Source organism: Callospermophilus lateralis, chromosome 7 (genome assembly GCF_048772815.1).
Source record: "Callospermophilus lateralis isolate mCalLat2 chromosome 7, mCalLat2.hap1, whole genome shotgun sequence".
Taxonomy (NCBI): domain Eukaryota; kingdom Metazoa; phylum Chordata; class Mammalia; order Rodentia; family Sciuridae; genus Callospermophilus; species Callospermophilus lateralis.
In genome coordinates, this window is record NC_135311.1 from 142,777,639 (window position 1) to 142,794,133 (window position 16,495).

The following is a 16,495-nucleotide window of genomic DNA, read 5'->3' on the forward strand; positions in this document are numbered from 1 at the left end:
ATCCTAACCTGGCATGGGTGGGCCTGGCCCTCACGTCCGCCTGGCTCCTGAAGCCCAGGCTGCCCCTCCTGGGTCTCATCAGCTACGCTAACCTCGACTGGGGATCTGTGGAGGGGTCACAGTGGCCCTCACTCGGGGACAGTTAGGCACTGGCCAGACGAACCTGGGTGTGGGAGTTCGGCCTGGAGCTGGGCCAGCGGGGCAGCGGCGAAAAGAGGTCCCCAGGATGGGAGGAGCCGTCCAGGCCGTGGGGGCTGGGGTCTCAGTGGGCAGGTGGGCCCAGGATGGCCCTGAGGGGAGAAGCAAGCTGTGGGTACAGGGGACAGGTATGCGGGTATCATGGGTCGCCTCCCTGATGGAGGCGAGGGGCAGGGTGGGGTCCCAGAAGGAGAGGTATTTCTGGGGTCCCTCTCTGCAAGCTTTGTGATGTGGGGGCTCCTGTGGTCGGAGCCACTAAGACCCCACCCCCAGCTACCCCTGCTGGCCTAGGAAAGGTGGGCTCGGGGAGCAGGCAGCTGTGCTGGACGGGGGCCACCCTCTGTCTGCCCTGGAGGGACTCCTTCACTGGTCGACTGAGCCCTCCTGGGGCCCGGGGGTCAATCACCCAAGAGCAGGACTGTCCGGGCTGGTGACTCCCTCACCCGTGGCCAGAGGGAGTGGGAATTTGGGGTGTGCACGATTCCTGGGTGACACCACACAGTGTCCTTCCCTGAGATGGGCACACTGTGGGGGCGCTGTGAGACCAGGGTGCAGCCAGGGCGGGGGCCCAGGCCCCACGGCAGAGCTTTCTGGGCTGGGTGTCCCTGGCCCTCAGGATGGGGCACGACACTGTATCTGTTGCACCCTGAGCTGTCAGCTCAGGTTCAGGCTGTGTCCTATCCAGGAGTGGCCCCAGGAAGCCACCAAGCACCATAGGGCACTCTAGGCAGGGTGTCCCCTGCCCAGTGGGGTGAAGTGTCCCAAGTCCTGGGCAGAGCCTGCTGCTGGTGGGGCCCCAGCCCTGGGGTCAGCTCACCTGGCTCAGGGCCCTCTGCGTGAGGCAGCATGCTAGGCACAGTGGGGCCCCAGAGGGCAGCTGCCCTCATTTGGGACTCCAGGGCCTGCCGTTCCCTTCTGTCCTGTCCTGTCCTGTCCTGAACAAGCAGTGGGAGGCCTTGACCGCTGTAGCTTGAGCTACGCTGGGCAGCCAAGAGCTCACCCTTCCAAGCTGGGGCTCAGCACATGGCCCCCATCCTAGAGTGGCCTGGGATGGCTGCAGGGAAGGTAGACGTCATACGGCCCTGGACAAGGGGCTCAGGGACAAGAGGCTCAGGGACGCTGTTATTTGGGCCTGACCCAGAATGGGTCCTTTGCTGGGGTCTTTGCGGAGGGGCCCCACACTGAGCTCTCTCTTTTGGGTGCCCTGTCCCTGGGTCTCAGGAACAGGTCCCTGTGCAGCAGGAGCACCACGGGCGAGAGCCTGGACCCGGCTTCCTGCCAGGGAAGGCCGCCAGGCCCAGCCACGGGAGCCGGAAAGTCCAGCCCAGCCTGGTTGGACTCCTGGCCCAGCACAGGATGCTGCAAAGACTAGCCGGGCTGGCAGGCTCCCCGGCCTGTCCCCCGCCTGCAGTGGGCCACCTGCTCCGGGCCGGGTGCCCTCGGTTCTGAGGCCTCCACCCACCTGGCGAGGCCTGGTCACAGATGGCTATGTGCGTCAGAGACCACGGGGTGGCAGAGGTGGGCAGGCATCCAGTCCTCAAATGTCCTGTGCCCGCCCCTCCCCAGGGTCACTGGAGCCGAGTGGGTTTTGGTCACAGTGGGTAGTGTCCTCCCAGGCCAGCCCTGCTGGGTCACCACCCTGCCCCTTCCTCAGGGAAGGCTGTCCCTGGGTCCCTTTCCCTCAGCATCTCCACCTTCCTGCAGGTGACCGGTTGCACAGGTCCTAGGGTAGAGGACCTCCCCTCAGGCTTGTGGGGGGGGGCCTGGGCCTTGTCTCATGCCAGCTACAAAAGTCAGTGACCCTGGGACAGGCTGGACGTGGGGTCGTTAGTGCAGGTGCCGGGCCGAGGCTGGACAGCCTGGGTTGGGTAGGGCAGGGGGTGGAGCCCTCCCAGCCTGGGGGCATCCAGCGCAGAGTGCCCTCCTCCAGTAGCAACCAAGCAGCAGGGCTGCTGACCACCACTGGGCACCCAGGACCCCAGGGCACACCAAGGGCACAGGCTGTCACGCAGAGCCCACTGGGCGGGGGGCAGGGGCCAGGGGCACGCAGGGGGTGGGCCGCAGTCGGCTTCCCGCAGAGCGCCTGGCCCCGCCTCCCCAGGGATAGCCCTTGGGCTGCGGTCAGCCCCCTTGACCACAGACTGGGGCTCCGGGAGGGGAGTCGGGCACAGCTGTGACCTAGGGTGGCTGGGGGGACGCAGCTGTTGGTGACCAAGACAGAAATGGAAACTGGGACGGAGTCACAGGGCAGGGATGGAAACTAGGGCCCAGCTGGGGGGCCGCCCCCCACGCTACCTCCCAGCCCAGGCTCACCTTTGCCCCAGGTCTTGGGGGTCCCGGACCCAGACACCAGCCAGGAAGAGGGTGCAGAGCGGCTGCCGCAGGGGCCAGGCGTCGGCCCTGGCAGGGTGGACAGTGGGCTCCTGAGCCTGGGGCCCGGAGCAGGGGCAGAGCTTCTCCCACCCCGCCTCCCTGCCCCCGCCCCGGGCACCCCTGCAGCATGCAGGCAGGCCCTGAGGAGGGGCCCTGGCATCTACCCGGGGTCTGGGGCGTCAGAGCCTGTGGTGCCCAGCCCAAGACCCTGGAAGGCAGGGTGCCCACTGCACGTCGCCTCCCCAGGACAGCCTCACCGGCAGCTACCTGCCCACTACTGCGCCTGGGCCCTGCCGCACTGGACCCCAGCTGCCCACCCTCTGCCCCTCCCTCGGCTCTGCACGTCAGCAAGCCCTGCATGTGCGGTGCAGAGGGAATCCCAGTGGCAAGGCCATGCCAGTTGGCTGGCAAGTCCCCACGGGCTGTGGAGACGGCCCATTGCCGTACGCCCATCCACACAGCTCCCGAGTGGCCCCGTGTGCAGCACTGGGCGGAGCAGGCCCTTAGTTGCCCACTGCTACAGGCTGACGTTGCCCCAGCTCACATCCAGGACGCAGAGCACACGTGAGCCCTGGTGGGTGGGCCCCACGCTCTCTTCTGGGACCCACAGTCCCCCGACCAGGACCTGGCCTGCATGGGAGGCCAGGCCAGGACGGTGGGCTTTTCCAGCTCCAGGGCAAGGGGCGGGGATGACCCTGACTGGAGCCCACCCTCTCCCCACAGCTCCCAGGGTGGGGGTGGGGGTGGGGGTGGGGGTGGGGGTGGGCCCTCCCAGGGCAGGGCAGGGCAGGGCAGAACAGGGCAGGGCAGGGCAGGGCAGGGCAGTTTCTCTTGGCCCTGGGCTGGGGACGAAGGGGACCCAGGAGTCCTGCCAGGGGATGGGCTGAGCTTCCCCAAACCACTGCTTGAAAGAGGTTAGAGGACCTCTGATGAGGGGCCAGGCCAGGCTGGGGAGGCCGGACCTGGGCGTCAAAAGGTGACAGCTGAGCCCCAGGGCCCCTGTGGTGAGTCCCTCCTGGGTGAAGTGGGCTCTGTACCCATCACTGCTGGCTCCTCAGGGCAGCCTCCTGGGCCCAGGGTCGGAGGCCACTATCCAGCAACACTGCTGGCTCTTCAGGACCAGGCCCCACGCCCAGCTTCATTCCAGCAGCTCCTCGTGGAGCCTGGCCAGCAAGGGTCTCCTCTCAGCCCTTCTCTGCCCACTTGGGTCCCAATCCCAGGCTGGCCAAGCCACCGGAGCACCAGGCCAGGGCTCCAATTGACGTCCACAGCTCCAAAGGACCCACGGCCCAAGTGCACGGGAGGTCAGGGCAGACCTGCACTGGCCCCGAGGGTCTGGGGGGCACAAGCACAGCTGCCCGCAGCCCCTTGGTCCTTTGCTGTACAACGCCGTCCGTGTGTGGGGGCAGGACTAACAGGTACACAGTGAGAGAGAAATAGGCCAAGCGTCTTTTTCCTTTTAAAATCAGGCATTTATAAACAAGAAAGCATACATTAATTACATAAAAATAGTTTTCCAATAGCAGAGAAGCCATCGACTGTCATTAGCAGCAGCATAGGACAGGGTGCGGGTGCAGGTTATAAGGTGGAGGTGGGGTCTGCTTCCTCGATCCTGCCTGAGCGGAGAAGGGCGTCTCCCGCCAGGGTAGGGGCGGTCCCGGGGGCCGGGGGCTGGCTGGAGGCGCCCGGGGCTGCTCCGTCCCTCCAGCGGATGAGCATCTTTTCCCTCAGTTAAAAACAACCCAGAAAATAAGACGACTAACAGGTAAGAAAAGTTTCTAAAAAGGACCCGCCATACACAGGTATAAAACAGGGCGTGAGACGAGACGGTGTTCACACGCCAGCCGCTCCACACTGGCTGGTCCTGGAGGAGAGCGGGGCGGCGGGGCGGCCAGCTGCTCCACACTGGCTGGTCCTGCAGGAGAGCGGGTGGCGGGGCGGTCAGCCGCTCCACACTGGCTGGTCCTGCAGGAGAGCGGGTGGCGGGGCGGTCAGCCGCTCCACACTGGCTGGTCCTGCAGGAGAGCGGGTGGCGGGGCGGCCAGCCGCTCCACGAATACGAATGTTATTGCTGTTGTTTTCCCTTCGTTGACAATCTTCTTCCGCACAGAGACAACGAGGCCACAGTCCCCGAGATGGCTGCACAGGGAGAGTCAACAGCCAACCGAGATACCTCTTCTCCCTTCTTACGAAAAGAACCTCACTGTACCTCACTGACAGGGGGGCGGGAGGGGGGGGGCCGCAGCAGGGCTGCCCCTGGAGGGAATCGGCAGGGACCACCCAGCGCCCCACCCACTCACCCGGGGCAGGGACCCGGGGAGCCAGGCAGAGGCAGCCAAGCTGCTGGTGAAGGAGCCTGCCCACCCATCCTACCGCCCATGGCTCTGGCAGGAAGTGGTGGCAGGCACGGGCCCAGGTGGACAAACTCGCGAGACAACAGGACCTTCCCAGGGCCAGCTGGCACGCGGGAGTTCCACCACGTCACAGCACTTCCCATACTGGAAGAGGGCCTGGGTACCATGGTGACCAGGCAGGGCCTGGAGGCCCTGCCCCGAAGTGGCTGAGAACAGCGTGTCCCTCCAGGGCCCAGCACACAGCGGGGCCTGGCTCACTGCGATCCTCAGACCTGGCGAGAAAGAGCCACACACAAGCACGCCACACACTTAAAGCTTTGCTCCAACTGAATCCTTTAGTTTCCCTTCAAGAAATGACTGAAAAAACACAATTCTGGAAAAACATGGCTGGAAACAGCGTTCTGCGTGCTGCGTAACAAAACGGACCCTTTACAAGAAGACAAGGTAATAATGCCCATGGACGGGTCTACCTACGGCAGGGCGCGACACCCCATGCATACAGGTCTCGTAACTGCAAAAGGAAAAGAAAAGCCAAAGAAAAACCCCAAACAAACGCTGCCTATACATGATGTCCCTTTGCATTGCACTTCACAAGGGGGTCCCGGCAGCCACCGAGCCCCCTCAGTAAACCAAGGGCAAGACCCCACAGGCAATTTCGTCACCCGGGCGTCAGGGCTTAGCAGTCTCTGGTCTTTGTTGGTCGCTGCCGGCGGCGTTGGGCGATTCCTAGGCCCTCGGCCCTGCACACGTGGTCCCTGCCTCCCCCGCGTGCAGGGACTGGGCGCCAGGACTCTAGCGGACTCCTGTGCCATCGCCCACGTAACGAAGACCACAACTTCGGTGGGTGGCCGCCTTTGTCTACTGGGAAATCATCCTTCAAGCTTGGGCATAGAAACCTCATACAATTGCATAACAGTTGAGGGCAAACGAGATTATTTGGAATAAATGCAAGTAACCTATTCTGACAGTGGCAGGTTCAGTCGCTGCTGAGACGATGTTGTGGGGGTGAGAAGACGAGTCGGGCTGGCTGTACAAGACGCTGGAAGGCACAGAGCGACCCCCAAGTTCAGTTTCTGCGATTCGTTTCTTGTGATTCCCTTGTTCAACCAAGCACCAGAGGGGATTCAAGCACTCAGCACTTAGGGTTTGAACTGCTCTAGAAATCGGTAAAAACCTTAGTTAACAGGAGTAGAAAGACGGGGCGGGTTTCTGACAAAGTGCAGTTCTAAGTATACATTTAAATGAACAAATAAAAAAGTAATATAATGCTGTGTTTTGTTCCAATGCTGCAGCCTCAGTCCCGAAACGGGGCACCGTGGCCGACTGGAGAGGCTCCCGTGGCCTAGGTGCTCCTGCCTGGCCACGCCACGCCCTGCACGGGCCAGCACCTCGCGGGGGCGCTGGGTGGTGGAGCTGGGGGCAGAGGAGCCCAGGGCTGGCGTGTCCCGCGCCCACGCAGCCCTGCTTCCTGGGGCCTGGGGCAGCGGCATGGGGGTGGGTGGCCAGGGGCGGCGTAAGGCGGGCAGTGCTGGGCTCGTCCGGCTCGCGGCGCTCTCCCTGCTCCTCCTGGCAGCAGCAGGAAGACCTGGGTCCTTGTTGCTGAAAAAATAGACTCTGAAGAAAAACCCTTGCTGTCCTCACAGCCGCGGGCACAGACGAGCGGTGATGGCTTCTGGGCGGGCACACGCCGCCCGCCACATGGGCCTCACATGGCGACGGCCGGGGCTCCGCAGTCAGTCTTTTAAAAAATGTGTTGGCTTTCTGAGTATCAGGTCTCCTTGTGGATTTTAAATAGCTTATAACAAAAGTGTCCACGTTAGAACCTCCGGCCACGGAGGCTGCGCCGCGGCTGCTCCCCTGCACTGGGCCAGGGGGGATGCTGCAGTGGATCCCGACAGTGCGTGGCGCCAACACTCACTTGGTAGTAGGCACAGAAGAGACGTTGTGCTGGGGGCTGCACCCCACCTGCGGCCCGCTGCCCCGAGTTGTGTCCGCACCCGACACGGGCGGGCGGTGCTCGGCTAGGGCTCCGGCTCGGCACTGCCCTCGCCTCCCGCGTTCTCCGGGCGGGGCCGCGGCCACAGCTGCTCCTGCAGCTCCTTCACCACCTTCTCCAGGTGCTCCCGGGCCTCGCGCTCCCGCAGCAGGTCTGCCCGCAGCTGCTCGCGGTCTGCCTCCGCGTGCTGGAGCTTCACCTGCAAGTCCTCAATCTGAAAGGGACCCAGGCGGTCAGCAGTGACGCCTGGCCCTAGGCCTCTTGCCCGAGGCCCCATCTCCCTGGGCTGGCTCCTGTTCACCTGCCTCATGCCCACCGCACCTCTCTGCCCCTGGGCTGCTGAGGCAGGGCCTGGAGGGCGGCACGGGCACACCAGGCCAGCAGCCCCGCCCTACCCTGGTCCCAGGGCTTGGGCCAGCTAGTGCCCACTTGCATGAATCCATGCAGCACCTTCCCCGTCTCCCCAAGGCCCGCATCTGGGAAGGCTCTGTTCTGTGCCAGGTCACCCTGCCTGTCCCCAGCCTGATAGGGTGGTATGGCCCAGTCCTGTGATCCACCAGAGCCCCCCTCTTCCCCGGGCACGGGCTCCCTGCACCCTGGGCTCGCTTCAGAGCTTGTTTCTCAAAAAAACCACCAAGAGAACGTGGACAGGAGGGAGCCCTCAGCGCTGGGGCCACGCGGGTCCCGATGGGGGAAGGCCCTCAACCTGGCCTGCGACACAGCCCTGCCCGTCGTGAGCACGTGGCGGCCTGCCACCAGGGTCCACGCAGCCCCTCAGCCATCAGGTGGCCTGCCCATGCGCCTCGGGCCCCTGCCGCCTACCTGCGCGGAGTACTTGGCCCGCAGGCGGCCGGCCTCGCAGCCCTTGTCACACACCCGGACCTGCCGCGCCTGCTCCAGCTCCCGCTTGAGGCGCACCCGCGACTCGTTGGCCTCCTTCATCTTCTTCTCGTTCTCTGCGCGGAGGCGCTCGATCTCCTTCCTCAGGCTGCGCTTGGCCTCAGTGGCCTCCCGCAGCTTCTCCTTCTTGGCCACACGTAGGAACTCCAGCTCCTGAGGGCAGGCAGGCCCGGGTCACGGCCAGCCCCTGCCTCCCACATCCACGCAAGTCCACCCACGTCCCAGAGCTCGTCCACACCTACCAGGCCCAGATGGCCCCAGCCAGCCACGTCACTGCTGGGTACACCTCCTCCCCCAGATGCCAATGCCACAGCCTCTTGGGGGCCAGCGCACAGTGGGGCCACAGCATCCAGGCCCAGGCCCCCCCTTGTTAGAACACTGGTGACTCACACTTCTCTGCAGACGCCTCGTGAGCACGCGTGGGAAGTCCCACCTCCACCCAGAACTGGGACAATGTGCTGGAGGCAGGGCAGACACTTAGGGCCACCTGAAACCCTGCAGCTCCAAGGGCCCCGGCTGAGTTGTGCTACAGCCCACGCAGGTGGAGCCCCCGGAGCTGCCGACGCCTGCCAGGGTGAGGACCAGCTGCCGGGTGAGCCTCCCTCCCCGGGGGCTGCCTGGCCTGCGTCCCCCTGGTTCCCGTGGGGGCAGCGGAAGGAGGCCTGGCCATAGCACAGTGGCGAGGCAGCCCAGGCGCAGTGCAGGGAGGTCTGCTGCTGACCCTGGAGGGTGCGTCGGCTCAGCAGCAGCCGCAGCTCCCATGCCCAGTGCCCAGCCAGAGACCGTCTCAGCCCTGAGGAGTCCAGCCTGCAGACCACTGCATGGGGTGCCAGCTTCCCAAGCTGGGCTCCACACGGGCCTATGGTTGGACATGTGGGCCCTGATGGGAATGTGGTGGCCAAACCAACCGCAGGAAGGGACTTCTGGAGATGAAGATGGCCCCGTCAGGACGCTGGCAGAGGCGCAGGGCACCCACGAGGCAGCTGGTAGGGAGGCAGGTGCCCAGGGCCTGGGGTCCCTCAGTGCCCCGCTGCCCAGCTCACCTGGTGCAGGCTGCGCTTGGCCTGCAGAGCCGCGCTCAGCTTCTCCTCCTGCTTCACGCGCATCTTGACCACCTCGTGCAGGAACTTCTCCTTGGCTTCCCGGGTGTCCAGTCCGCCCTCCAGGGCCTGCCGGAGGTGCTCCAGCTCCGCCTCCAGCCCGCTCGGGGTGTCCACATGGGCCGCAGCATCTGGGGCAGCTGCGGGCGGGGCATGCACTCCCGGGGAACTCAGGTCCTTGGCAGAGCTGGACGAGGTAAAGGACGGCGAGGACAGCGAGGACAAGGAGGAGGTGACTGGGGAAGACAGGCTGAGGTCAGTGGGTGCTCAAGGAGGGCTGGGGGATGCCAAGGACACGGCCAAGCAGCTCTGCCCAGGGTGCTGCCCGCAGGAAGCACTGAAGGGAACTTACACTCCTCTCTGCTCTCAACTTCGACCTCGGCCTCCGAGTCCTTGTCCTCTTCGGGGACAGCGACGGGTGCCAGTGTCTCTGGAACTCCTGGGGTGTCTGTGGTCAACTTCCGCTTCCGCGGCTGAATGCACGAGGTGAGAGGCTCGGGGGCCCGGGAGACGGCAGCGGTGCATGGCGGGCTGCTCACCACCTTCTGCTGGGCTGGTGGCGCGAGGGCCACATTGGGGGCCACAGCCGTCTCGAAGCTCTTGTAGGAGTAGAAGCTGCCAAGGGCATTGCAGGCGTGGGCTGGGAAGTGGCCCCGGAGCCCACGGCCGCCCGCCCTCCACACAGGGCCAGCACCATGACAGTCCCCAGCGGGGTCCAGGAGGCACTTTCTCCCCACACTGACCCTCAGTCAGCCTGGTGCCCGGCAGGGCCGGGCCGTGGACAAGCCATGGGGAAGCACGGGGAAGCTGTGGGAAGCACAGCTCTGAGGCCCTCGGAAGCTCGCTGGCACCCGAGGGCCCTGGCCAGAGGCGCAGGTCGGGCACTCACCTGTCTCGGATCAGGGCCGGGAGGTGGGGGGAGAGCTCTTTTTCACTTGTGGAAACTGCAGGGGACCAGGGTCGGAAAGCAGAGAGGCGCTGGCGAGGGTGAACGCAGCCCAGGCCCTGTCAAGAGAGCCGCACGGTCAGCAGACAGAGAGGCCCAGGCCAGGTCCACCTCCCCGGGGACCCCACAGGTCCTGGTGGAGCACCTTATTGGAGGAGGCAGCCAAGGTCCGCAGCCAGCTGGACTGCTTGTCCTTCTCGGGGGACGCGGGGGGCTGAGCGCAGGCAGCATCCGTTTTGGGTCTCATGGAGGCCGGGGGCTCAGAGGACACCTGTGATCAACACAAAAGGCCCCGTTGGCACTGCTGGGCACCACGGTTCCAGGCCACGAGAAGCCCCGCGGGCACACAGGCACGTGGTGTGTGGAGCACCCAAGAGCCCTGCTCGCGGCTCCGGAGGCCTCATGCAGAAAGGCGACCGTCATCCCCACAGGAACAGAGCAGTGCTGTGCTGCCTGTGTGCTGTGACGAAGTGACCTCACCCACAGCTGCAGGCTCTGGCCTCCACAGAGGCTCCGCCTGACCATCACTCCCTGCCCTCGTCCATTCACGCCACCTCCTATAGCATGTTGTGTTCCTGCAGAGACCTAGAGGGAGCTGCTGTCCTGCCCACACCAGGGATGGGGGCTGACCCAGCCACAGGGCCATGGCACCTGCTGAGAGGCCAAGCACGTCGGTGCTGACCCAGAGTAGCTGGGAAGGGGCCACCCTGGCAGGAGGCTCACTGGCCAGGTGCGGACCTGATGTGACGCGGCCTGTGGGCGAGGAGACCACAGAGTGCCCGGCGTGGCCACTGCCGCCACTCTGCTAGAGAGCAGGCGTCTCAGTTGTCTACCGCCAAGCAAGACAGGCCTGACAGGCGCTGCCCTGGGGCCTCCAGACAGCTGGGAGATGTGCCCTCCACCCTAGCTTGTCCTAAGCACCAGCTCTGGCTCCTGAGTGCCCTACATGTGCCCTTGGAACCAGAGACACCAATGCTCCCGGCCCAGTCAACGTGGAAAAGCCAGCGACCACCCAGATGTCCCCGCTACGAGAAGAGCAAACTCCCTGAGCCAAGGCTCCAAACCTGAGGGACATTTCACCTGCAAACCAACAGACACTGGGTCTTTCCAGAGCAAAAAGGCAGGAGACCGACCACCCTTCCTGAGCCTGGAGCCAGCGCAGGAATGACGAGGGGCCGGCTCTCCGGACCGCAGGGAGGGCCTCGGGCAGCAGAGCCAGGGTCCAACTTAGGGGCCTGGAGAGAGGCTCCCTTTCCAGGGACAGAGTGCTAGATGCAGGGCTCCTCCTACCTTCCAGGGACATTTGAGAAAACACTGTCAGCAGCCAGTCCTGTGGGGTGCAGCAGGACCCCGCTTCCCAGGGCAGGGTCACCAGGAGGGCAGGCTGGGCTCAGGAGGAGCAGGAGACCCCTCTCTCCTGGCGGGTGCAACAACCCTGCTGTGGGCAGTTTCTAGAACCTGCTCTCAAGCCGCCACACAGCCACCTGGGCAGGCGTGGAGCGTGCTCAGCCTCTCAGGGCGACCAGTCCGGGGCTGCCCCAGGCCCTGCACGCCCTGCGGAGCGGGGGGGGGGGTGTGGTGGCAGGGCCCCTGGGGAACTACAGTGAGGGCGAGGGCTGGCGCTGCCAGGGGGGCTTCCTGTCAGCGGGCAGAGGGCAGGAGTGGAGAGTGAGCTCTGTTCGCACCGGAAAGCCACAGCCGCCGCGTCAGACGCCCCGTGTGCCCAGTCGAGAAGCCAGTGGGTCTGGAGAAAGGTGTGGAGGGAGACGGGGTGGGGCAGGCTGCCGAGGCCACCATGCCCAGGGTGGGGTCCTGGGGGGGCTGGGACAATCCTCCTGAGACTGTTCTCACCCCCACAGCGAACACCAGCTCTTACGAGGCGAGGCTGACTGGTTCTCAAACCCAGGCACCACGGGGACTTGAACCAGGGTCACGGCGAGCCCACGTGTGGGTTGGGACAGGTGCCCGGGGAGCAGGACGCCTTCCCTCAGGCCCGACACTGCGTCACCCTCTGAGGACTGGCTGACCTCCTTAGAGCCCTCACCCGCCTCACAAGGCCAGAGACTGGGGGGGCTGCACAGAGCAGGCCACAGCCTACCCCGGGCCACCTCCCCCTGGAGCCCCGACAGGAGATGCTGCTCCCCACACCCCACCAGCAGGTGTAAGCCTGTCCAGGGCCAGGCAGGCAGGAAGACCAGCTCAGGGCTGTGGACACCTCAGACCCCCAAAGACCAGGGAACCAGGCAAAGACCCCCGCAGCGTGGCAGCCGGCGGCAGCAGGGGAAAGCCGAGGGGTCCGTGCCTGTGTTCGCAGCTCAGGTGGGACACGCCCTGCCTCCAACTGACTGGGCTGAGGCACAGCGGCCAGATGACAGGGTGTCTGTGGCGCAGGGGTGGCCAGCAGGGGCCTGCCAGCTCCAGAGCCCCAGGGCTCCTCCCAGTGGCCCTGAACCTGGCTGCAGCCCCCCCTGAGCAGCTGCCCAAGTAGGGAAACCCCCAGAGGGCACGGCAGGAGTCGGGGCCACTGAGGGACCCTGACACGGGGCCAGCGTCCCCTCCCTGTTTCTCAGAGAAACAAGCTCCAGGGCGCCCTGGAGAGCAGCAGGGAGAGCAGGAGACCAGCCACAATGACCTGGCCAGCAGGGCCCAGCCCAGAGCACACCGGGTCCTCACCAGGCTCCGGCCACATGGTGGGGAAATACCTCGCCTGGCACCCCTGACACCCATGAGGCCCCGCTGTCAGAAGGCACAGCCACTTGGAGGAGCCTCTGATGTCCATTGAGGCCCAGCTTGTATCTGCTTCCACAGCAGGAGGAAGTGGACACTCGGGGAGAGGCTACAGGAACAAGCCGCTTTTCAATCTCGGGCCCACAGACCCGCTCCCAGGACACGAGGGGACTTGGGCTTCTGCTGTCGCCCCTGGACGGCTCACAAGCACACCTCCACTCAGCCCGCTCAGGCAGGCGCATCTCCGCCACACGGGCCTCCACTAGGGCCTCCACCTGGGCTCCCCAGGGCCGTCTGAGCCCCCAGCTGCAGAGCCAGCATGAGCCCCAGCTGCACCAGGCTTCTCAGGAACTCAGGGCAGGCGCCAGGGAGGCTGAGGCAAGGGACAGTCTCTGGAGCCATCAGCAGAGACAGGCGACCCAGGGCAGCTGCCTCGCTGTGGCTTTCTAAGCCACCTTGCTGCTGCTCGGGCCTCTGGCTCGGGGCCTGTGGAGGCCGCAGCAGGGCTCAGGTGCCCTCGGCCCAACCGCACGCTGGCCTCGCAGCAGGAGCTTCCCGCCTGTACAGCCACTGCCCAGGCGCCAGATACCAGGGCACCAATGCCCGTGAACCCCTAGGGAAAATCTCTGGACTGCCCTGTCCAGGGCCAGGCCCCCAGGGCAACACCAGAGCAAGGGAGCCGGGAGGTCATGGAGGGAGGACAGGTCCCCCCCCAGAGGCGTGTGTGCAGGGCCACACACGTGTGTGTGCAGGGCCAGGCCTGACAGGATGGGGAGAGCAGGCCAGGCCTGTTGGTGAGGCAAGAGCCAGTGTCCAGGGGAGCAGAGATATGGGCTGAGAGCCACACAGAAAAGGCAAGGCACGAAGGGACACAGGGCAAAGGGCCTGGGGCTTGGGGCTGCGTTCTGGCCCCAAGTCCTCAGGGACCAGGAAAGGAACAGTCATGGGCGGCCACCTCCTTCCCAGGAGCCCTGGTCCACTGTGGGCAAGGTGCTGCTTGTTCCTCCTCAGAGCAAGGGCAGCTTCCACCTCACCTGCCCTGCAGTGAGCTGCCCTAGGAGAGGGCCCACCAGGACCAGGACCACCAGAGCAGCGCGTCCCTGAGCCTCAGCCTAGGATACCTGGCTCCGACTGGCTACCCTCAGACACCTGGGAAACCCCCTGTGGCGACCTCCCTGGGCCACAGCAGCCCAGCAGAGCCGGGCTCCACCCCCTGCGGCAGGCCAAGGCCCCATGAGCCTGACGCAGAGGATCCACCGTCCTCTACCTGGGGCCTGAGGCAGAACGGCCACTCACTCGGCACGGAGCTCTGAGCAGCGTCCTTGGCCCTTCCCTCCCTGGGGACTTGGCCCCTCTCAGAGGCCGGGATCTACGCCGGCTGTGCACAGGGACCATGCACCAATCAGAACACAGCAGCTACCGCGCAGCCTGACAAGCACACGGCCACCTCGTGTCCAGGAACAGCCGTGAGAGTCCTCGCGTGGTGACCCCTGGATACTGAGAGCACAGGGCAGCACCAGGCCCTGAGTGCTGTGGACTCACTACAGCAGAGCGGCACACCTGGACGACACACCTGGACGCCTCACAAGGTGGGTATCTGTGGTTCATGGTGTTTGGAAACTAGCCACTCAGAGGACGGGTGGCTAGGTGGGAGGGCCCTCCTGCCCGGGTGTCGGAGCGCAAGTGGTGCCTGCAGCCACGCGAGGCTGCTGCGTGATCGGTGGCCTCTGCCTGGCCTGGAGGACTGGCTAGGGCAGCATGTGCCTGGGGTGCAGGGCCAAGGCTGCAGACGCGGGCTTCTAGGTGAGGGAGCTCTCAGTGAGGCCCTGACGTGGACTGCAGCCAGCACTGACCCGGGGGTGATGACCAGGGGCCACAGGGCAGCCCAGGTGGTGGTGCCTCCACTCCTCACTGGCCGCCTGAGGCGCACTGCAAAGCGGAGGGGCTGGTGGGCAGCTGTGTGGTGCACAGGGGCACCAGCCCCCGCCCCCAGCCCCCTGGCAGGGCAAGGGCAAGGCTGCGGAGGCCAGCAGGGAAGCCCAGCGGGCCTCTCACCTGGGGCCACAGTCCCTCGGCTTCACTCATCCACGGAGCCAAGACCAATATGAACCATCTCAAAGTCCTGCACAGACTCCGAGTCCAGGACTCAAGAAGCCGAGGCAGGAGGATCGCAAGTTCAGGGCCAGCCTGGGCAACTCACTAAGGCCCAGGGACCCACTGGAGAGGGCCCTGGGGGCCACCCCCAGACCAGAGGAAAAACCCCTCTCCACATCTGACCTCACCTGAGGGCCTCTGCCAGCCTCCACAGGCCTGGCCTCCAGGGGCAGACCTCCGAGAGGTCGCAGGACCGCTGAGGCAAGCAGACCCAACAGGTGTGCCCCGACGAGAACCCTAAGGAAGCCTGCCTGCCATCCCAAGTGTGGCAGTCAGCCCTGGGCCCAGGGACACAGCAGGGCACACAGCAGTCCTCATACCGATGTCTCAACTTCCCCAACCAAAAGGGACTCGGCAGACTGGAGAAGAGGCTCCCAGTGCTCTGCAGCCCAGCAGCAGCCCAGCGCCACCCTGGGGACCCAGCAGTCCCACAGCGGCAGAGCACCAGGCTTGGAGAGGTGCCGGGCGTGGCAGCCCCCGGGGACGCTCTGGAGGTGCCCGTGCTTCCTGCAGGGCACATCGCAGCTGCCCCTGAAGCACATGACCAAACGTCCCCTGCTCTCAGGTCATCCTCCCGCTGGGGGTGGGCTGTCACATGTGAAGAGACTGCAGGGTCCATGCCACCCAACCTGTCCTAAAGAGCCCATGTGGTGACAGTGCAGTGTGCCTCGCAGCAACGCAGAGCCCAGGCTGCAGACACAGGGACAGGTCTGCGAGGGACACGCCACAGCCGGCCCCCAAGGCCCCTCAGCTGGCGCAGAAGCACGAGGAATCTGAGATGAGCAGAGAAGAGAGGTGCACTGGGGCCGAAGGAACCTCTCACTTCAAAAGGGCCCCACCGACAGGGACGGAGCCAGAGCCAGAGGAAAACGTGCGCGGTCAGTCACCAGACGCGGGCTGACGGCGGAGCAAAAACTGGACACAGCCACACAAACGTTTCTCCATGAGGTGCACCAATGGCCAGCGAGCGCAGCAGCATGGCCGGCATCCAGGCACTGGGCAGCCCTCGCCCACCAGGACGGCAGGCACAGAGCGCGACCCGCACCAGGCTGCACGCAGCCCTCGTCCACCGCTGGCGGGAAGGCAGAGCTGCTGCGGCTGTGGCTGTCGGGCTGTTCCCAGGGTTGAGCACCTGGCCGGTGGCCGACAGACACCCAGAGACACTGTCCCCAGGAGGCAGGGACACTGCCTGGAGGAATGTGGAGGAAGAGGGCTGTCCGCATGCCTCAGGTGGAAAGCACCATTTCAAAAGGCGCGGGGCGGGCTGGGCTGGGGCGGAGCGCTCGCCTGCGTGGGAGGCACCCCGGGCGCCCAAGGAAAGGAAGGCCATCAACAGCCAAAATCGTCCCCAAGAAGAGACACAGCAAAGGGCCGCTCTGTCTCCCAGCCGAGCGCAGCTCCTACGACGGGGACACAGGAGGGCGGGTGAGGGAACGCAGAGGCTGTGCCTGCCGGCAGGACGTGAACCACCACGCACCTGGCCGTCCCCCCACCAGGGACTTTCCCAAGACCACAGGAGACAGGGTGCAGCAGCCCGCTCGCCCGTCACACGAAGGAGCAGCACACGCCCTGGCAGCAGCGAGGGCCCTGACACGGATGACCCTGTGACCTGCAGCCACGGCCCTGCGGCTCGACTTCACTGCAGTGTCCTGCCAGGAAGCCACGGGTCAGCTCGGGGCCTGGCCCGACAGCGGCTGGTGCGGGTCCCTTCCGGGGGCAGGCGCGCAGGCGCGGACACGGGTAGCTG

The 16,495-nt window shown here is 65.5% G+C and overlaps 1 protein-coding gene across 1 annotated transcript in view; it reads right to left on the minus strand.

Moving 5' to 3' along the window:
• Positions 1-4,021: 4,021 nt before the first annotated feature.
• Ski (SKI proto-oncogene) overlaps positions 4,022-16,495 on the minus strand; it is a 53,288-nt gene continuing 40,814 nt past the window's right edge. The window contains exons 2-7 of the mRNA XM_076861477.2: positions 10,013-10,138; positions 9,811-9,926; positions 9,274-9,536; positions 8,865-9,157; positions 7,744-7,974; positions 4,022-7,135 (exon numbers count right to left, since the gene is read on the minus strand). Coding sequence (XP_076717592.1) covers positions 6,947-7,135; positions 7,744-7,974; positions 8,865-9,157; positions 9,274-9,536; positions 9,811-9,926; positions 10,013-10,138 — 1,218 coding nt within the window. The 3' untranslated portion in view covers positions 4,022-6,946. The remainder of the gene's footprint in view (positions 7,136-7,743; positions 7,975-8,864; positions 9,158-9,273; positions 9,537-9,810; positions 9,927-10,012; positions 10,139-16,495) is intronic.